This window comes from Trachemys scripta, chromosome 1 (genome assembly GCF_013100865.1).
Source record: "Trachemys scripta elegans isolate TJP31775 chromosome 1, CAS_Tse_1.0, whole genome shotgun sequence".
Lineage (NCBI taxonomy): Eukaryota > Metazoa > Chordata > Testudines > Emydidae > Trachemys > Trachemys scripta.
The window spans coordinates 16,311,839-16,334,431 of NC_048298.1; the positions used below are offsets into that span (position 1 = coordinate 16,311,839).

At 43.4% G+C, this 22,593-nt stretch overlaps 2 protein-coding genes across 5 annotated transcripts in view; one reads left to right on the top strand and one right to left on the bottom strand.

Moving 5' to 3' along the window:
• The window catches only part of ELAPOR2 (endosome-lysosome associated apoptosis and autophagy regulator family member 2), a 154,193-nt gene extending 149,582 nt beyond the window's left edge, over positions 1 to 4,611 (top strand). Inside the window, exon 23 of one of the 2 annotated variants that reach the window (XM_034765423.1) lies at positions 1,295 to 1,377. Coding sequence is in view for 1 of the 2 variants with exons in the window: in XM_034765431.1 (XP_034621322.1) it covers positions 1,295 to 1,354 (60 nt within the window). In the remaining variant the exon portion in view is untranslated. Of the gene's footprint in view, positions 1 to 1,294 lie in introns of both variants that reach the window. The other variant, XM_034765431.1, reaches the window with a different exon arrangement.
• Positions 4,612 to 13,354: 8,743 nt separating this feature from the next.
• Positions 13,355 to 22,593, bottom strand: part of GRM3 (glutamate metabotropic receptor 3) — a 147,489-nt gene continuing 138,250 nt past the window's right edge. For all 3 annotated transcript variants that reach the window (XM_034765452.1, XM_034765443.1, XM_034765462.1), the window contains exons 5-6: positions 17,927 to 18,101; positions 13,355 to 14,010 (exon numbers count right to left, since the gene is read on the bottom strand). In XM_034765452.1, the coding sequence (XP_034621343.1) occupies positions 13,937 to 14,010; positions 17,927 to 18,101 (249 nt within the window). In that variant the 3' untranslated portion in view covers positions 13,355 to 13,936. The remainder of the gene's footprint in view (positions 14,011 to 17,926; positions 18,102 to 22,593) is intronic.

Sequence of the window (22,593 nt, forward strand, 5' to 3'; positions counted from 1 at the left end):
CTCCGTCTCGTTTGTTGGCTCAGTGAATATTAAAGTATTTATATATTTGGAACACGAGAAATTGAACTAGAAACTGACTCTGCAGGCTGGTGGCTAGTGCACTAACCTAGATTTGGAGGGGGGGACTTGCACCTGGGTTTCCCACATCCCAGCTGAGTGCCCTCTCTCACTTGTTTTTCAGGACAAATTTCCAAAAGTCACTGGTTTCTCCTGGTGCAGAAAGAAAATTTTTTTTGAAATCTCAAAAATTTTCACTGGACTGGAAAAGCATTTCCCCTCCCAGCTCTAGTTCAATCCCCAATTAAGCAAAACGCATAAACGTGGGAATAGTCCCATTTTAGGCCCCAAACCTGCAAACACTTACATGCTTAACTTCACTACTGTGAGTAGTCCCAATAAAATCAAAGTGATTGCTCACTATAGTAAGTTAAATGCCTGGGTAAGTGTTTGGAGAATTGGTACCTCAGGGCATGTCTGTATGTACAGAGCTGTACTGGTGCAGCTGTACCGATGCAGCTGCGCTACCTGTCAGCATAATAAAACCACCTCCACCAACGGCAGAAGCCGGTCGATGACATCGTGCCGTGCACACGAGCACTAATATCGGTGTCACTTACGTTGCTTGGGGGGTGGTTTATTCACATCCCTGAGAGACATAAGTTATGCTGACATAAACTGTAGTGTAGACGTAGCCTTAGTGAAGGGGGAGGCGATTCACGCTCTGAAAGGTCAATACATGTTAAATGCTCTGCTGAACTGAGGCCTAAGTGGGTTGGTTAAGGCTACCAAAGGAGTCAGTGTCAGAGTTCAAGAGTTTCTCATTCTCAGTTCTTTGCTCAAACTGCTCTCACTCTTGAATGTTTTGTATTTTGTTTACAGTAATTCATAATTTCTTTGTAATTCGATCATAAAATCCATAACCTTGACATCTCTGTTCAATGCTGTGCAAAATATGCCATTTGTGTATGTACCTGTGGACCTATCTATATACTTCCTATAAAGGAAACACTAAAAAAATCATATCCTTTCTACCTCACAATGGAATTTTGAAGTTTGTACAATTTTTATTTTTAATTTATAGAGATGTTACAATTTAGTTTAAAATTAAAGGCCAAATTCTACTCTCATTTACTGTGGCACAATCCCAGTAAAGTCTTCAACAGGAGTTGCACTCAAGTTACTGAGAGTAGAAATTTGTTCCAGGACTTTTTATACTGAGTGAAGAGATGTTCGTACACTTCAGAATGAATTTGAGAAATCATGATTGACGGGAACTTGTCTCTTTACATTGCAGGAAAAACCAGATCGTTTTGAATCTGTTCAGCTGAAATCTTCAAGATCACAAAATATATGAGGATTAAATGCTACCTTCAAAGAAACAAACCTGATTTCTATTTTTACGGGACCATATTTTAAACATATTCCTGCAGAGTAATGGTTGCAGTGAGAAATGCTGAGCCATTTAAGAAAAAAGAGGGTTGAAATCAAAACAAAAGATTGGATTGCCTTATTCTGTGGTCAAGTACCTTGCCAAAAACAAGAAGCAGACTGCTTGGATTCCAAACTAGGAATGAAGCTTAACTCAGGAAGAGATATACAGACTACAACTGACATGAGTTTTGTATTCACCTGTGCATTGCTCAGGCATGCTGTGTGATTTATTGGTACCTTTCAATGCATAATCACTTCGTCCATATGCATCGTAAGAACTAATTTTCTGGGAGATTCGAAACTTTCTGAAAAGGTTCTGTACTGTCCTTTTTGTAGCCTAACTTCAAGTCTCTCTTAAAATCAAAATGGAGAATGGTACTTGAAACAGAACCATGGATGACTTTTGATCCTTGGATAAAATAATGCTTTTGGGGCTAAGGGCTGGATGTCCTGCAACAGCCTTCAGTGTGGCAGGGCCAATTTTGCACCCATGGATCAAACCCACTTAGATGCCAACACGATGACCATCTGGGTTGGCTTGAACATGACACTCCTGAATCTAAGGCTATATCTATCCCTACAGCTAAGGGTGTGATTCCCAGCTTGTATAGACATTTTCGCATCTGCTGTCATCAATCTAGCACACTAAGAATAGTAGTGTAGCCATGGTAGCACAGGCAGCGGCCGCACGGGCAAGCTGTGCCGAGTATGTACCCACAGGGTTCAGGTGGATTTGTACTCAGGGTGGCTAGCCCATGCCACTGCTTGGCACTGCCTGTGCTACTGTGGCTACACTACTGTATTTAGTGTGCTATTTTGAGAGCTAGAGCAAGTCTGGCTACGCGAGCTGAGAGTCACACCCCCAGCTCCAAGTGTAGACATACCCTAAATGTGTGCGCTGCCACTGCCGGAGTTGAAAGATCAGAGCCGTCCGTTTAGAAGCAGCAGCACTCAGAAATCTTTTTACATGGTTTAGACACTGGGGGGACCAAAGATCCACAATGTGAATTATGCATTCTCCCTGCCTGGGGAAGCTTGTCCTGAGCATCGAGGTTGACAGCAGTTCAGTACCTGGTTCGAGATGTCATTTGTGTGTCAACCCCCTGGGATGAGCATCTATAGGGATTGAATCCTGGACTCTTTGGGAGCGAGGGGAACCACAAACTTCTAGTGTCTAAACTAATCGAGCCAATTTGCAGTTGAGAGGCAGTATCAGACTCTTTAGCCTGTATGTGGTCTAAAAAGGGACAAGGACCCCCCCCCCTTTGCAGGTATTAATGTTGGTTACACCATCATGTATCTTGGCATACAAATGGGTTCTACTGTCGATGCAAGTTATTGTACATTTAAATGAGGGGACAAAAAGGTGCTTTGAATATTGAAGGATGGCCTGAGATCCTTTTTCAGGGCTAAAAATCTCTGACTTATCAATCACATTAAAAGTATGTGATCTTCCTAATATCGAGTCTATGAAAAACTGTAATTTCCTGAAATTCCAGTGCAAATTGAACTGAAAATAATCTACTAAAATGTGGGTATAAAATCGTTGATGAAAATTATGAAGGAAAGAGTTGCGTAAAGCTAGGAAGAAATGAGGCTCCAATCTTGTCCCTCTAATCAGACCTATATCTGCATCACAATAAAATGTCTGAATTGTGAAATGCATATAAAACTTTGGAAAAGACACAGGCAAAAATGGTGTTTTTACTATAAAGGATATATAGATTTGGGCTTTTATATGACTCAGTTCCATCAACCAGTCTGAGAAGAGTCCACTTCTAAATTAAATTGAATCTAAAATGAAAACTGAATATTTTATTACACTATGAGATGTGAAGGAGATTTTATGAAGATTAGAGCTTCTTTTTCTTGTTTAGGGAAATTTATTTCAATTATTTTATATATCCAGAAACTGAGATCTGTTCTTCTGGTTGGAGTTACGTTGGGCATCTCATCAGAGGTTGTGTACATTTCTTTTTGTTCTTGAAACAGCGTTTCATTTTCCAGAAAGAAGGGATTTTTATGAGGTATTGAACCATTTTTTGATGTTTTTGAATGTATATTAAATACAAGTTTCTTTTTTTGTATATTTTGTACTGTTGCACATTTATTATCTTACATTGTATTTGTCATCATCCTATCGTTTACACACAGTCAGCAATGGTGACATGCTCCCTTAGCAAATGCCAATTGGGATTTTGAGATTTCAGTTCTTTGCTGATCTTTTATGAAGAGGATTTTTTTTTGATGTCATTGGATTTTATTCAGATAGTGTGTTGTAGTGTCAAAGGTTTTCAGCTGGTCAGCATTTGTACAGTGAAGTGAAAATCTATTTGAACTGCGAATTTGCAATCTTTGGAAGAACTGCAGCCTGCGCTAAATTTGGCAGTGTTCTTCAGTGATGGGTGGAGCCATGGAACGTCCCACCTTGCACAGAATTACGTCTGTCACCACTGTTTTCATCTATTGCTCTTATCTGCGCCCGTTTCCCAAGCCATCGAGATATAATTGGGATTCATTTCCAGGAACATCTTTTCTTCTGCTGCTGCTGGAGTCCTATTCCTGACATGTTAAAATGCCTTAAATTATAACAAACTACCTTTCAGTTTTATTAATACAAAGGAGGGGTTTTGTATGTTTTGTTATTTCCCTCCCCCCCCATGACTTTTTCAAATTTAGATATAAAATAGCATTTTTTGTCAGCTCCTGCAGCCTTTGCTATATGACACTTCTTATATGAGGTTCCAAATGATCTGTCATATTATTATAAGAAATTCTTCTGGGCACCGTGAAGGTACACCTGGTTGAGCACTATGAGAAGCCGAAACCAGCTAAGCCTATAGAATTGATTTAAGGCTAGCGTAAAGTATTGTAATGGAATTTTCCAGCCATAAATAAGTTTGTTCTGATCCCTTTTAGCTGAGTTTTGGCTGTTTCTCTTTTTCTTTCCCTAAAGATAGACAAAAAGGCTGTTTTCATGTTCCCATAAAAGGCACAGTTTTGAAGTCTTGAAACACTTCATTAAGCAAACTGTTGCCTGTGACATCTAGTATTCTGCCAAAATGTACTCACAGCAACCATCCCATCAGCAACGTTATGTACGAATTTGTTATTTAAGGCCATAAACAAATGCAAAGCGCTCTGTTATGTGTTCAGTTGATTAAACGGGATACATTTTTATCGCTGCAGTTGCCTGCTTTTCTTTTAAATCTGGATCCAAGCAACTGAATCTTTTCATGGATTAAACACATTTAAGTGGCCTCGCTGTATAAATTATTGGCAAAGTAAGTATGGATGTGATTGGGTCTGCTCTGACGCTGTTTTCTCAGGAAAAACAAAAATGTGCAGAGAATTGATCTGCAGTCAGCTTTGCTAAGTATACTCGGCCACATCCAAAGCTGGTGCAAATTGGGGTAGCACCACTGAACTCAATGGAGCTTCTCTGATTTACACCAGCAGAGGATCTGGCCATGAAGATTAAATCAGAATTTGACCTCCCCACCTTGGTTCTGACTACTTTTGTTGGTTTTTGCAGTGTATTATATGATTGATTTGGAGTCCAAGCCTAGGAAAAATTAGGTCTCTCAAGGCCATAACTACCAGCCATTGGGTAGTTGTAGGCAGCTGTTAGCCCTTCTAATAAAAGGAGGAGGTTCTATTGTTTACCCTTTAAAAGGAGACTCTGAGATTGGGGTCTTGTCGAGGAGTGTGTGGGAATTCTTGGTTTTCCTGTCCCAAGGGTGGGATGGCCAGAAGGATAGCAACAGAGTTGCAATGCAAGAGCCATTTCCATCTCCAACAAGGGCCAGTACCACCAGATACTTCAGAGTAAGATACAAAACTCGCACAATGGATGAAGTTGCTTCCGAACCCCCGACTGTTAGTTTTTGGTTTATGTCCTGAAGCATGAGGGGGGGCAATCGCTCTTAAACTGTTGTGTCCTAGCTAGTGTAACTGTGAACGGTTTCTTGAAATGTCTAATCCTACCAAGCTCTCCTACAAGGCAGTGAGTATCACTTAATTCTGGGGGTTTAACCTCTTACAGCTTTCTCCTTATCTGTAACCATTGGCCAATGTGTCCTCCTTATTGTCTTCCTTTTTTGATGTCATTGGATTTTATTCAGATAGTGTGTTGTAGTGTCAAAGAAGGACATCATGATCCTTTTGAGGAGTAAGTGTGTAGGTCGGAGCAGAAGAAATCAGACTCTTATTTGATGGCTTGTGTGATTGCTGCAGCTTCTCCTGGAATATGCTGGGTAGGTGATATGGTTTGGTGGGATCACCAGTGACCTGACCGGCGTGCTATTGGTTAAACAGCAGAGATGGGGAGGGGCTACAAAGAGATCACAAGCGTCTGCCGTGGTTTGTGCGTACCTCCAGGTGTTAAAGTTGAAACTGACAAAGGAGCAAACTGCCACAGGAAGACATTTTGGATCGGACTCATGGTCCATTAAAAAGGACTTGAAAGCCAGAACGAGGTGAGATGTGTGTTGTTGTTTTTTTTCCTCTGTGTTTTTTGGTGAAATAAAGGGTGTGAAAGAGTGAATTCTGGGAGCTTTGGTTTTATGTATCACCCCCCCACACACACACTAGTATTCCCCACAAAAAGTCACTTAGTCTCAGAGTTTCTGCAAAAACTCCGCCTGAGACACTCCCAGGTCATGGGGAATTTGAAACTGCATCTGGAATCTTTGTTGTATCATTGCAGCCATATGCTGCTTATGTTGCTGCTGCTGTTTTACTTTATTTGAGTTTTTGTTTAAACCCATTTCTTTTGACTAATAAAAGTCTGTCAGACACATAAAAGCAACCAGCTCAAGTTGTGCCCGTCCTTCCAGCAAAGTCATCAAAAAGGTGTCTTTCCCCCACACCCACTATCCTCAGGTGACATTTACAGAGATGATGTAGACCTGGGGATAGTTCGACTGCAGCAGTACTCAGAAACCTGCAGATAGGAGTATGTTGCTTGAATTTGATTTTCTATGGGGCTTTTAGCAAGTGGATAGCTTAAGAATTTGAACCACACATGGAGCACTGTTGTGAAATCTGCAGGTCAGTCTTCACCACACACTTCAAAGGCTGCTGCAATTTTTCTCAGCTCATCACATAATATTAGATTTCTAAAATCTTTACTAGGATTTGACAGCTGGAGTTGGGAGAAGGGAATGGGCTTTACTAACGTTGCTTCATCGGAAATGGGTTTGAAATTGCTGTATACTTGGAATCACTGGCATTCGCAGGTCAAAGTGAGGGGGCAAAAATAGCTGCAAACTCCATTTTGAAAGGGCAGATTTTTGTCTTTTCTGTAGTCCTTTCACCTCCATGTAGGACCTAAATTCCAACAGGGCGGTACAGGGCTGACAGTAGATAATGGGTAACGCTGGAGTGGGCTCCTATTGAAATGGAATAGGTCTGAACACTAGATGGCTCCCAACAAGCAGAACTGGTTTGTCAGGGGAGAGGTCCCCTTGGCAACAGTCACTTGTCAGGGGTGGCTGGTCACCTGAGCACCTGATACAGAGGGCTAAAGGACAGGAGCTGTGTAACTGAGGGGCCATTTTTATTTCAGCGCAAGAGGAAGGAGAAGAAACCCAGCATGTAGGGGCCTGATGAGGCAGGGGTCCCTGCTTACCTTTGGGAATGCAGTTGGTCCCCCCTGGACTCCCAGTAGAAGGGCGAGCTACCTAGAAGGCTCACAACTTTGGGTAGAGCTCTGAGAGAGGGTGTATTTAGGCTACAGGGAAGTCTGAAAGGTCAGCAATGAGCCCAGGGGCTAGACAGCGGGACAGCAGGTTGCTAGACCAAGGATCTGTGCCCTGACAGTGTGGCTAGTGACCCAATGCCGGGTCAGTGGCTGGACACTGTTCAGGCTCAAAACACACTGGGATCCAGAGGTGTGGATTCCCTCCCAAGCAGTCTAGTCAGTGGCCACGAGGAAGTGCACAACTAGAACGGTGACATCCTACATCGGTGATGGAGGAATGCTGAATTCACATGGAGAGTAAGACTTTGTGAGAATGTGGATCAAGTGCTTCACTATAATCCAGATGCATTACCACTACTCTGTTTCAATTGGCCACTGGCTCTGGAATGAAAAACAGTCCCTTGGCTCCAAAAGCTCAGCATCTCAACCTCCTGAGCTAAAGAAACACCTGCATTAGTTGGCAAACGGGGAGTGTGAAGGGACACACCCTTCCATTGGCCGGGAGGCTAATGAGCTCCTCTGGACCTGTGCTGCACTAACGAGGCACACCTGCATGGCTTGTTCAACACGGAGAAGGAAGGGCTTAAAAAGGGAAGCTTACCATAGGAAGGGGTGGTGACCAAGAAGAAGGCTGCTAGTAACAGAGGCAGACCAGCCAAGGAGGAGAGATCCACAGAACATCGTTTCTGGAGCTGCCCCAGGAAAAAGGGTAGGAGGTAAACCGTGCAAAGGGGCAATAGACTTTGAGTGATGGAGCCTGTAAAGCTGTATCCAGGGGCTGTTTGAGAGGTTGACCCTTGTTCCAGCCAGACTCTCCTCTCCTGCAAGGGGAAGGGAGGAAGAAGAACCAGCCCCCTGAGAACTCTCCAAAGTGCAGCCACTGGCGGAGTACAGGGGGTAAATGATGGACAATCATAGAATCATAGAATATCAGGGTTGGAAGGGACCTCAGGAGGTCATCTAATCCAACCCCCTGCTCAAAGCAGGACCAATTCCCAACTAAATCATCCCAGCCAGGGCTTTGTCAAGCCTGACCTTAAAAACCTCCTAAGGAAGGAGATTCCACCACCTCCCTAGGTAACCCATTCCAGTGCTTCACCACCCTCCTAGTGAAAAAGTTTTTCCTAATATCCAACCTAAACCTCCCCCACTGCAACTTGAGACCATTACTCCTTGTTCTGTTGTCTGCTATCACTGAGAACAGTCTAGATCCCTCCTCTTTGGAACCCGCTTTCAGGTAGTTGAAAGCAGCTATCAAATCCCCCCTCATTCTTCTCTTCTGTAGACTAAACAATCCCAGTTCCCTCAGCCTCTCCTCATAAGTCATGTGCTCCAGTCCCCTAATCATTTGTGTTGCCCTCCGCTGGACTCTTTCCAATTTTTCCACATTCTTCTTGTAGTGTGGGGCCCAAAACTGGACACAGTACTCCAGATGAGGCCTCAGCAATGTCGAATAGAGGGGAACAATCACGTCCCTTGATCTGCTGGCAATGCCCCTACTTATACAGCCCAAAATGCCGTTAGCCTTTTTGGCAACAAGGGCACACTGTTGACTCATATCCAGCTTCTCATCCACTGTAACCCCTAGATCCTTTTCTGCAGAACTGCTGCCTAGCCATTCAATCCCTAGTCTGTAGCAGTGCATAGGATTCTTCCGTCCTAAGTGCCGGACTCTGCACTTGTCCTTTTTGAACCTCATCAAGTTTCTTTTGGCCCAAACCTCTAATTTGTCTAGGTCCCTCTGTATCCTATCCCTACCCTCCAGTGTATCTACCACTCCTCCCAGTTTAGTGTCATCTGCAAACTTGCTGAGGGTGCAGTCCATGCCATCCTCCAGATCATTAATGAAGATATTGAACAAAACCGGCCCCAGGACCGACCCTTGGGGCACTCCGCTTGATACCAGCTGCCAACTAGACATGGAGCCATTGATCACTACTCATTGAGCCCGATGATCTAGCCAGCTTTCTAGCCACCTTATAGTCCGTTCATCCAGCCCATACTTCTTTAACTTGCCGGCAAGAATACTGTGGGACAATACTTCCTGGGGGGCACTAGGAAGTCCTGCACCCTCTTACAGGGAGCTTATAAACCAGGGGTGGCCAAACTGTGGCTCATGAGTCACATGCAGCTCTTTTATAGATAAAGTGCGGCTCTCGGCACTGCCCCCCATGCCCTCTGCCTACCAGACTGGGGGGAGCTCGCGGCTTCTGCCCTCCGGTGAGGTCGTGGAGCTAGATGCTTCTGCCAGAGAAGACTGGTGCTTGCTGTGAGTGGGGGGCACAATTTAAAGGTTCAGCACCACGAACAGCTTGAGTCATGCCCCCCCCCAGGCACACTCCCTCTCTTTCTCTCAGCAGCCCTTCCCTGCAGCTCCAGATGTTAGCTCTGCCTGGAGAGGCAGCGGCAAACAGCTGGGAGCTGCAGGGAGGGGCTGCTGCTTTAGCTCTGTGGCAAGAGGCAGCAGCTCTCCTTACAGCTCCCAGCTGTTTGCTGCTTCCTCTCCCCACGACTGCAGTTCCCAGCTCGCTGGCTCCAGCAGCTACCATGCAGGGATGGGGCCTGGCGGCACCATGTGACCGAGCCAGCAAACCCTGGCAAAAATCGGGGGGCATGTGATCCAGGTGCCTCCCCCCATGCATCGCCTCTGGCAGTAGGGAGTGGGGAGGTCTCGGGGCTTCAGCCCCGGCTCTCGAACTTCTGAAGATTGTCATATGTGGCTCGGAGGGTCAGTAAGTTTGGCCACTCCTGTTATAAACACATGAATGGATCAGGTGTCTTCCATCTGGTAGTGGAGCCCTACATTTTCTAAAGTGTCTAGTGATTTTGGGCGCACAACTTGAGAGATCTTAAAGAGACTAATTTTGAAAGTGCTGGTACTTAGCACCCTCTGAAAATCGGGTCCCTTTGAGGTAGCTCAAGTTAAGTGCCCAAAATCGCTGGCCTAGATTGAATAGTACATCAGAACCTGACCCTAAACATTTAAACCTGTCCATGCACAAGTGCTTATGGGTCACTCCAAAGATTCACAGTTCCACAGAGAAATGGATTCTTCTGCCTCCCTTCCTCCACATCCCCTGCCCTTTCTGTATAAAAGCAGAGAGATCTAGAGCCTCAGCTGGTGTCATTGAAGGCAATGAAGGTATGTCAGATCACACCAGCTGAGGATCTAGCTGTCTCCATTGGCTTCAATTACACCCATTAAGGAAATGGCCCCAAGTGTCTCTTCTGAACATTTGTTCTGAGTAGGCAAAAAGTTTGGAAGCCATTGGTGTTTGCAGCTGGCTCAGTCACACGTAAAAGTGTCCTGGCTGATATTCAAATTGTGCTGCTCTCTGAAACCTGTTGGTCCTGGTGTTTAATGTATTTTCCTGTGTTTGTCTTGAGTGCTTTATGTTACTCTCATTTGGATTTCCAGGGAATGCAGATCATGTGATACTTGCTGATGTTTGAAATAAGCCAGTGGCAAAAGAAGAAAGGAAAATATCAAAGTTTGCTTGTACCTTTGCAGACACTGCAGTAACGCAGCATGAGAATCTGTTGCGCCTGATTCAAACCAGACTTCAAAATGGGCTTTTGACTCTAGCCTGCTACGCGGGTTCAATCAATACCTTTTGATATTGTCCTGTTGCAGAAGACTCAAGGTAGATTTTACTGTTTGGAAAAATCTTCTTACATTCTTGATAGTCCATGTGCTGTAATTCCTTTACCTTCAAAGTGCCATGCTCGAGGGGAGTGTGCTAATTTTCCTTGGCGCGAATCAAATTTATTTTGTATGGGATATTGGCCAGATTGCTAATTTGGAGAAACTACACAGGTAGCACTACTGTCAGCTCTGTGCATTGTCTGTCAGGACTTCTTCTCTTAACTCTGCTTTAGCAAGTACTATTGATTCCATTACTAAATTGAATCCTGCTTGTTTAATTCCATTTCATTTCACTGGAGGGGAAAGAGAAATAATTACAGCTAAGGAGCCAGACACCAGGTTTTTTGAGTTATTATTTTTTATTATCAAATGCACATAGCACCTACAAATGTGCTAGACAATTTCAAGGGTTATGAAGAAAAGGGGCCTGATTCTCAGTGACGCTAAGACTCATTCCTAACCACGCTGTCAATGTGAAAGGGGCCTCGGTATCAGTCAGAATCTGCCTCAGAAGAAGAATTTACCCATAAATGGAGATTTTCAATGCTACCAAAAGGATTATGATGCCCAGTTCCCATTCATTTTAATGTGATGGATGTCGAAATCCCTGCAGTTCTCAAACTATGGGGTGGGCAAGGGAGGCAAGGAAATGTGTCCAAAAAACTCTGGCTGTCAGCCCCAGGTGGCTGGGGCTCAGGCAGAAGGGCTATGCACACCTAGGTGGCAGAGATAAAGGGGACAGCTGGAGCCCTGCCATCCGCATTTGTCCCCCCCACACCACTTCCTCACCAAGAGGCAGCCAGGGCTCTCCACCCAGGAAGTGGTGGAGTTTTGGCTATCAGCCCCCAGGTTGGCAGCAGCCGCAGTGCAGAAGTAAGGCTGGCAATGGGGCGCTAAGTCTGCTGTGAAAAGTGAAATTGACTTTTCACATTGCATCCCTTATTTCTGTGCTACTGCTGGCACGGCGCTGCCTGCAGAGCTGGGCACCCAGCCAGCAGCCACAGCCTCTGCTCTGCCTTCAAAGCTGGGTGGCCGTATATGTGCTTATGGAGGAGGAGGAGCCACAAAAGACTACAAACACAAAGAAGGGGGGGCCTGATCAAATACGATTGAGAACCGCTCCCTTAGATGGATTTGAATGTTTCAACCACAATCCAAATACAAGAAGGGAGCTGGGAAGCAATGCAAAGCCCCACGTGTGATTGAATGGGGATGTTTAGCACATGCCTCCTTCGTTCCACAATTTCCTGGTTTGTTTTCTAGTAAATATTTTCAAACATCTGCATAGCCAAAAATTCTTTGAGGCAAGGCTTAATACCTGTCGGAGGAAGTGTGTTTTAAAGGGAGGTGTTAAGAAATTGTGGCATGAGAGACAAGGAGAGAGATGGTTTCATCTGTGTCCCATAGGGGAATGGAGATCTGAGGCCTGATTCTTGTTTACTTCCAGGACCTGTACAATGCCAGAGCCATGTGTGTAAAAGACTCTGGCCCTGGAGAGTTTATACATTCAGCATACCTTGAATTGTACCTGTCTTTAACCCCAATGTTTCAAACCCCATTGGTGCTTACGCTGGTGTCAAGGGAAACTTTGCCAATGACTTCAGTGGGAGCAAGTCCTTAGCTAACATATGTTTACTTTCCTGAGAAGTATGTTTACTTTCCTGAATGATTTATTGGAGTTAGTAGCATGTAAGATATGAGTGTTTCAATAGAAGGGGAAGGACTTTGGAACAAGGTTCTAAAGGTTATGTTATTTGTTTTGTTGAAGGTCGTTTGCAGCTGGCTTCAAGAGAGGGGTGGCTCCAGGCACCAGCGCACCAAGCCTGCCGGTTGCCGTGAGGGCGGCAGTCAGGCTGCCTTCGGCAGCATGCTTGCGGGAGGTCCGCCGATCCCGCGGCTTCGGCGGCAATTCGGTGGCGGGTATGCCGAAGGCATGGGACCGGCGGACCTCCCGCAGGCATGCCACCGAAGGCTGCCTCGCTGCCGTGCTTGGAGCGGCAAAATACATAGAGCCGCCCCTGCTTCAGGAGCTGTAGATTTCTATTTTGAATACACATAATTTAAATGCAAATATTGCCATAGAGATGCCAGCAATTTCTTTCTGGATTATCCTTCTTACGAATATCTTTTACAGGCCACATTCGCTGGTATGCTCCAGCTGCGTTGCACTGTTCCAGTGATGCAAAGCAGCTGCACACCCAGTTTAACTGGCAGACTTAACGGGCTGTAGAGCACCTTCATGTCACCAGATCAATACAAATCAGCCCTAGTATATATGTAGTCTTGTTTTGTCTGGTTTTTATCTAATCTGTCTAGATTTTTATACTGCATCAAGGTATCTTGAGTGCCTTACAACAGTACATCAATCTAATGAATGATCTACCAAATAAAATTGTCAATAACCATTTTGATAACGGTTTCAGTATAATTTGATTAAGAAGTTCATTTAAAACGTTGTGAAAACTTTCACAAACATCAAGAATTTTTTCAATTTTTTTTTGTTTTGCTTTTGAAAAACAGGCCATTTTTCAACAATAAACTTATTTGAAATTTTTCAATGAGATGTCTTTACTCTCTAATTAAAGTCACGGAGCCAGAATGTGGAACAGTGCGAGTTCATGTCAGCTGAGGATCTAGCCCATTGTCTTTGAATCATAATTACCATGAAGGGAAGACAACCACGGAGACAAATGTTTACAGTTTTATTATTGGCATCTTTACATTAATACTGCTGTTTTGTGCTGAGAAAACAATCTGTTACACATAATGTAACTGTTATATATAACATAGAAATGCAGTCTAAGTTAATTACAACAAGAAGCTACAAAAAATTTCATAGGAAAGAAAGTCACCTAACACTGCAACTGTGCTTGCAGCAAATCACTCTCCCACTTCTGAGTCAACACTGCAGAAATATGTGCGCTGTAAACCATGGTTATTTACATGTCCCTTAGAACTGTTAATAACAGAGGCGCTAAAATCAGTCTAAAAAGTTCTAGAACGTCACTATATACTGTACAGTCCTCAAAAATAATTTATTATACGGTTTCTAAAAAAGGTACTAGTTTTGTTTTTTGTTTTTTTTCTGGAGTGCACAACATGTGCAAATTTTGTCTAACAGTCTAAAAGCTCGAGAACTGAACTGCGAGTCACAATCACAGAGATGAGGTGGTAGAATCTAGGACTTCCCGTCCATTGCAGACTGTCGGAACGTACGTACTAGCAGATGCTGGAAGAGAAAGGAGAAAAAAAAAAACCACCACCATTATTAGCCACCTAGGAAAAAACATTGGGGGCCTGATTCTAATTTACATACCGGTCACTTTACACCTCTCTGGCAGTGCAAAGGAGCCTTAAAGTGGTTATGACTCTAATTTATTCAGAGTGACGTAAAGTAGCCTCCGTGTAAAGAAAAATCACATCCTTAGATTTTTCACGTATCTTATATTAGGGCCTGATTCTGTGAGGTGCTGAATGCTGTCCAGCCTCACTAATGTCAATGGGAGAGAAGAGCACTCAACACCTTACAGGAATAGTTCATTAGCTCGCATTTCCTTCATCCAGTCCATCTTTGCATTAGGTAATGCATGTCAGCCTACGTCTGAATGTAAGGGAAATGGGTTATTTTATATGTTGAATGGAGAAGGGAAAAGCTTTTATTTTAACAATTGTATGAGTTTGCCAACACGTTTACTCCCCCTCTGATAATGTTCTGGCCTGGATCCCATTGACTTCCATGAATGCAAGATCAGGACATCAGGATGTAAAATGTGTCCAGACGTAAGGGCCAGCTTATGATACCTTAACTCACATTGAACAGCACTTTACTTTTGTTCTATTGGCGTCAGTGGAGTTACTCAATGTGGATATGGGTGTCAGAATCTGGCCCTTGATGCTTCTGCATCTTGGCAGTGGGCTATAGTGTTATCTTGTAAAAGCCCAGGGATTTTAATTTTAAAGCAAACAGTTTTGTCCATCCCAGTTAGAATTGTCCATTCGGCACCAAGAATATGTTAGCACACAATTTCGTTGATCTGCCAGTTCACAACAAGACAAAGTCATGTTTGCCAAGATACATTAGGTTAACAATAACAGTGACCCAGAGAAACCTGATGCCTTCATCAAAGCATTTAAAAGAAAAGCACGCATCAAGCATTGATTTTAAACTTGATCACCCGGTGTAAAAGGCAATTTATGCATGATGGATACTGGGTTTCAGACCAATTCTGTAAAGACAGAGCCTTATATTTCTTCCTGTCCTGAATAATGAAGAGTCCAATCCAGTCCTATTAAAGGCCTCAACCTGAGAACCGCTCACATGAGCTCCCCTTTTTAGGGCAAACACAGCAAACCACATCTACGGAGAGAATGAAGGCCAAAAGATTGGCTGGACCAACTGAGAAGCTGGCAGGAAAATATCCATTTGGATGGACTTATGCAGTGCCTTAACCAAAAAGCAAATTATTTGGGATATATATATATAAAAAAAATATACAGGGCCCTGGTTATTAGACTCAATTTCTAGAGCAGCAAATGGATGCTTGGAGACGTTAGGTTACCTATCTATTGTCACCCAGCAAATCAGTGGCCGAGGTGGGAATAGAACCCAGCACTTCTGGTGCCCAGTCCCTTAGACTAAGCACTAGAGAGTACCTGGTTGTGAGCAAGGATTGTGGCCATCTCCTAGGTTTTCAGATGGCTGTGTTCAAAGCAAAACATGCAGCTGGGCGAATAATATTGATCAGACATGTGTTAAGCCGTTTGTGACTGATGCAAAGTGCCATCAAGACTGATAGGAAAACAAGCTGTCAGCCCAGGACGGATGGGGCAATTCTTTGGATCATTTTTAAAAAGATGTCAGGGGCTTATTGAATTTCTCTTGGTGTCCTCAAGCGTTAGTGCTGCTATGTTGAGAATCATCTCAGTGATGAATTGGATGTGGACTGACGCAGAATTTCAGCAGACGCAGAGAAGACCATGGCACCAGCGAGGATCAATTTGGATGACAAGTGCTTGGCATTTTATGAATGAGGGCCGTGCAGTTCAGAGGAAAAAAGAAACTTTTAAAAATAAATCTCTTTATCAAAAAAATACTTGCAGGTGAATTGCAAAACAAATGCTTTGCCTTTTCAAATGTTTATGACGTGCAATTTTGGGGGTGGGTGGGGGTGGGGAACCCTCATTGTTTCCTGCTAGTTTTATTTACACTGGAAATACCAGGTCCTCACTTTTCTCTGAGGAAACCCACCTGGGATGAGGGGTGGAGGAGTCGTACCGGTGGCTTAGAGCATTATGGGCCCAATGCCAGGCCCACTGCTATGACTGGGGCTTTCCCCACTGAATTGAACACGCTTTGGGTCCTGGCTCAGGTGACAGCACTTTCCAGGTCCTCCCAAGGTTTGCCAAGGTCCTTCATATTCCAGTTTTGAGGCCATCTTTTCATACCCGAAAGGGCAAGGATGAAGGTTTTGCTCTGATGTTGCACTTTACCTTTGAGACTTATAAGATTTTTAGAATGAGTGTTCTTCATGTGGTTATAGACTGGACAAAAAATGCAGGATAACCTGTTTCAGTTGAATACAGTAGCATCTTTGTGTTATATAAAGGTGTAGTAAGGAGGAGAGTGTCAGACGCCCCTCATGAAAACACCAGTCCCAAAGACTGGCTTTCTTTTATTCTGTATCCATTACAAAGAAACAGCATATTCCAGGGTGAAATAATTGCAGAAATGTTTCCTTAAATAGAAACAGCCTCTTAACCGTCTCAGATACAAAATATGATGTAAAAATGCAAAGACCAGTTTTCAAACACCATCAGCACACAACAGCTCCCATTTAGGCATCTTGATAAGTGGTCAGATTTCCAAATGTGCAGAGCTCTGGGGCCAGAAGCTCTTGAAAATCTGCCCCTAGCTGAGAGTGGTGAGCCCTTCTGAAATGTTTGCCAGCCTGACCTATCTAGTTCATCTAAGTTTTCCAAAGTAATTAGTGATTTTTGGGTACCTCAGTTTTTTGGGGGTGGGACAATTGGAGACACCTTAAAGGGCCTGGTTTTCAGAGTGGATTCATAGATTCATAGACTCTAGGACAGGAAGGGACCTCGAGAGGTCAGAGTCCAGTCCCCTGCCCACATGGCAGGATGCTCAGCTATTTTGAGTTGTCTCAAGTTGGCCATCCCAAAATTGAGGCAACTAACAACCACTAATCACTTTTGAAAATTTAGATCATATTGTAAAGCCCAGTGAATGGTTCATAGTTAATATCCTTACAAACCACCTCTTTTTCCTCCCCAACCCCCCCTCCCACTCTGGGATGTGGTGCTCCTTTAATCGGTTTTCCAGGTTAGACATTGTGTCTGCTTTACTCTGTGAATGAGGTGCCATTTGCTTGCATCCTTGACTAGTTAAGCTTGACAAGGAAAAAACAAAAATAAAGCTGACCTATTTTTTCCTAGCCAAAAACAGCAGCAACTGATAAAATCCCAAATATGTGAATCTGACTGGGAATAAGAGACTGAGATGGGAAAAGCAGATGGACTGCATTTTGCACTGATGCATCAACTGATATCCCAGGTTGTGACACTTATGTGGGGTACAACACATACTGGATATACAGAAGCAGTTTTTGCTGTCCCTTATGTGCATTGTAGGGGAATTAGCTGAAGTGGTTTGACTCAAAGGATTTTCTTGAAACCCAGGTCATAACAGCCATTGAGAATGTGCTGCATGGGAGGCCAAGTCCTGCCATAATGTTGTTCTGACAGGAAGACTCCAGGGCAATCTGCTCTGCCTTTTGTTATGAGAGGGACAGGAACCGTGGTTCTGCAGGCACTGTGCAATTATGGGCCTGATCCAAAGCCCACTGTATTCAGTGGAAGTGGTTTTTTTCATTGTCTCTAATGGGGTTTGGATCAGGCCAGCTGTGAGCAGAACACAGGTACAGTGAACAACGGGTGTTTTGTTCTCACCGGACCTGAGTGATGTATTCGTGGTGGTTCATAGCCAATCCGACACTCAGGTGAATGCAAAAATGTCCTGCAGTTCTTAATGATTGCGGATTCCACTACAAATGAAAACTCCCTAGCTCTCCTTTACCACACTTCCTGCACAAGGCATGCCATACATAGGTGACAGATTCGTTACTTACACTGGGAATAAGTGGTTCCTGTCCCACTGACGCTGAACCTGTTGAGATGGAGTCTGTGAGTGACCACGTTCTTCTGTGGCTGGAAGAGGATGATGTGCACTTTGGGCGCAAACAAACAGCCGAGCACAACAAAGCCACTCAGACTGACAGAGATGCACATGGTCGTGGTCTGCACCTAGGAGAGAGTTATTGAAAAGTCAGTGCTTAGCTGTTAAAAGCTGGGCAGCGAGGCAGCATGTACCACAAGCCAGACTGCGACCAAGGTAGTCACCATGGGAGCTACTTACTGCCGGCGATTTGTTTTTAATTTCTATAGATTCCTTGGTACCAAATTCACAGCTGTCTCTTCAGAAGGTCTAGAAATGAGCATGGCTTCAGAAAGTACTAACGATATGACTCTGAAACCCCTCTAAAAACCCCAGCTCTGTATCAATGCCTTCTGCAGTTTAGGGTATCAGACAGCACACCCCAGCATTCATGGCACAGTTTGTTACTGCATACTGTAATGCAAATTGTTTATGTATTTCAGCATGCTAAACTGAGCCGAATAACACTGAGAGGCAGAAATGCAAAATTCCAGAACAGACATAATACAGCAGTAGGAGGAAACATATCTCAGTCTTGCATCAGCAGGGGTCTAGCCTGGACGATCCATTGACTTGTTCCACCTCTAACTCCCACGACCCTGTGATTCCCAGTGATTTACCTAAGGCCTAGATGGTACCCTGCTGATCTGCACATAAGGGGCTGCCGGCTTCAGTGTATGACAGCTAGCCTGGGCACAAGAAGGTTAGTCAGATGCTCTGCAACACTACTTTGCTGGACAAAGCAGAGCGCTTTCCGTAAAGCCTGGGATCTATGCGTGGCAAGAGGCAGGCTGTGTGGGACCAGATTAGGTCCTAAGAGATGGCTGTGCTATGCAGCAAATCCACTTGAAAGTTAATTCAGCCTAAGGCCTCAATCCTGCTAAGTGACAAGCAACCCCTTGCATTCATGAAGAGGGCCACTGACTTCAGTGAGATTTTGGGCAAGCATAAGGGTCTGCTCAAACAGGTCCGTTTGTGAGACTTGGGTCTTAAAGCTACATAAATGTAGACACAATTTCTCTGTGCTGTGAAATCCCTTTGTGAGGGGTCAGAAGTTTCTGGGGGCAGCAGCCAGTGGGCCAATGTTTGTCCTTACAGCTTCAGGGAGCCATTATCTAATCTTATCTATGTAATAACACTCATCATCGTGATAACTGGGTGCCAGTTCACTGCCTCAGGTTCAGTTTAGTCTCTTTCCTTCAGAGCAGATTCCTCAATTAAAAGGTAGAATTACACTTTCTCAAACTCCATTACTTAATCTGGATTATTACACAAGTAGGGACAGTTCTGCCTTCAGTTACATCCATGCCAAACCTACAGATTAACACTGCTATGGGGCTCAACTCTCAAAATAAACTTTCAAGTATCAGAGGGGTAGCCATGTTAGTCTGAATCTGTAAAAAGCAACAGAGGGTCCTGTGGCACCTTTAAGACTAAGGTGCCACAGGACCCTCTGTTGCAAAATAAACTTTGTAAGGGAAAAATTAGAGCAGGGGATGGCCTTTGTCATTATATGCAGTGTTGTTTTTGCCATGTTGGTCCCAGGACATTAGAGAGAAAAGGTGGGGGAGGTGATATCTTTTATTGAATCAACTTCTGTTGGTGAAAGAAACAAGTTTAGGAGTTTACACAGAACTCGTCTTCTGGTCCTTTCTTTGGCTGCTTTATCTCAATCCTGCTAAGAGACCCTGACCAACAGCCGTTTGTATCCATGCGGAGGATCTTTCTTTCTTTCTTTCTTTCTTTACTTATCATCATCTTCGTCATTATATGTATTCACAGAGCACCAAGCAGATAGTCAACGGTCAGTATAATTAATGTAATAACATAATAACCCTTTACAAAAGGAGCTTACTTCAAGCTTTGCTCAGTGCATAGTGCTCAGAGGCCACATGGCGGGGGAACCACTTAGGAACCCGAATGGACACAGAAAAAACCCGAACATCCCGCCACATTTCCATTCATTCCTTTTTCTTTGCTTTCTACTGAGCCAAAGCCCACTAAAGTTAGTGGCAAGACTCCCATTGATTTTAATGCAGTTTAGCTCAAACCTTAACCAAGAAACTACCACACACCTCCTTTCATGAGAGCACAGTAAGCTGAGTGGTAGGACAATTTAACATCTGACTGTGTTAGAACTTATCTAACCCCCAGACTTTTCCCTTCCGGCACCTCTCTTGCAGTTGCATCCACTAAGGCTAGGCTAAGATGAATCTTCAGCTGAAAAAAATGAAATACATTAACTGCTCTAACTCATGCAAATTTGTGAGTGATTATTTAATAACATCAGGTCATACTGTGCCATTGATTCTGAAGTGGGACTACCCCCTGAAATCAAAGTGGAACTCTGTGTAAAAATCAATGGTGTGAAATAGCCCTTTCCCCTCTAACATAGGAAAGGATAGTTTGTTTCTTCCCAGGGTATTTGTATTCATTAACTGGGGGAATTCTACATTTCATTTTATTTCTTTTTCAGTTTTTAAAATGTGCCCAAATCTCTGCATACATTTCCCAGTAGCCTCCCATTTTTCACCCTTATTCATGCATCCTAAACCAGTTTCAAACATAATATTAAAAGCTCAATCCAGTCACCATTCACTTATTCATTGTTGTTATGATGTCTCCTTGGTTGTTTTTTGTACTAACTTCCCAATAATAGCTCCTGAGAATGACCCCACCAGCGTTGTTTTACAGGAGAATGAGATGAGTAGATTACCGTTCGACTATAGATAACAAAAGCATCACTTATTATATATAAAATTTTAGTCCATTTAGTAGGATCAGTGACTGGAATTTAAGTGAGATTAAAAGTGTTAAGATACCCAGAGTGGGAGCTGCCAAAGCACCCACATTAGAGTTCCATTCACGTAAGTCCCTTCCTGAATTTAAGTCAATGAGACTTGTGCTCCTGACTAACTTTAGGTGCTTTTGGAAATCCCACTGCCAAAACCGAGTTAAATTCAATGGAGGTTTTGCACCCAAATCCCCAGGGTTCCTTTCAAATCCCTGCACTAGATAATAGAGTTGGAAAATATCACTTGAGTCATCTAGTCCTACAAGCACATTGTAGGACTACTCTCTCTAGCATACCCACTAATGTCTCATTTTATCTGTCCCAACCCATTGAACACTTTGTGTCTACCTCACTACCCAATTGCTTTTAGTGTTAAGAACTTTTCCCCAATGCCTATCTTTCCCTTCATTAGCTGCATGCCATTTCTCCTTGCCCTAACTTCTTGTGAGACTAAATAATCCCTTTCTTGTTACCTTGAAGTTATTTATAGACTATAATCATGTCTCCCTGGGTCTTCTCTTGTCTAAACTAGACACATTTAGCTCTCTTAGTTTCACTCTGTGTGACTTTTGTTATCCATCTTTGTATTGTCTCTAGTCTTTCTATATCTTTCCTAGGCTAAGGAGACCGGAACTACACATAATATTCTTGGTCTGGCCCCACCAAGGTTAGGTAGAGTGCAGCCAGTTGAACATTTTTGACTACACTTCCTGTTGAAAAATGCTGTTTTGTCAAAAACAAAATGTTTTGCAGAAACATGTTGATTTTGACGGCAAGGTTATACAGGTGCAGGAGGGAATCTCTGGCGATAGATAAAAGACCCAACCCCAGAATAGCTAATAGCCCAGTGGCTAGGGTACTCGCATAGGATTATGGGAGACCCAGATTTAAGCCTCTGATTTGGAATAGGGACTTGAACTGGGGTCATCCACATTCCTGATGATTGCTTTAACCACCAGGCTATTGGCTTCTCTGGGGTTGGTCTGTCTCTCTCGCTCTCTCAGGAAAAAATTCAAAAGGTCTCATTTCATTCCACATTGGAATGAAACCAAGTTTTGAAATGAAACAATTGTTCCCTGGCCAGCCCTAATGTCGAGTGATGCTATTAACTCCTCTGTTATTTCTCAGACAATGTTATCTCCCTGACATATACCGCCAGTTAGATCTGGACAAAAATTTTCAGTCAAATAGCTTGTTTGCCAAAAAACGCAGTTTCAGGGCAACCAAAATTATGAGTGAATGCACGTCAAATCTGGCAAATAGTTTTGGCTGAATAAATGTGAAAAAGTTCAAATTAACCATTTCAACTATTTTTGAAACAAAATGTTTTGATTTTTCATTTCCAGTGACATTTTGTTTAGAACTGTTGCTAGATTTGTTTAAAAAAAAAACCACTTAAAGGATAACAAACACCTGAAAATACAACAAAACTGAAAAAAAATCATTTAGAGTCCAACAAAATGTTTTGTTTAACCTGAAATTCTTTTTCTGGATTTTTTGGATCAGCCACCGAATAAAAAAAATAAATTAACATTTGTTGAACTCTACTGCTAATGACAGTCTTGTCTTTTAGTTAAGAACATAAGAACGGCCATATTGGGTCAGACCAAAGGTTCTTCTAGCCCAGTATCCTGTCTTCTGACAGTGGCCAATGCCAGGTGCTTCACAGAGAATGAACAGAACAGGTAATCATCAAGTGATCCATCTCCTGTTGCCCATTTCCAGATTCTGGCAAACAGAGACTAGGGACACTATCCCTGCCTATCCTGGCTATTAGCCATTGATGG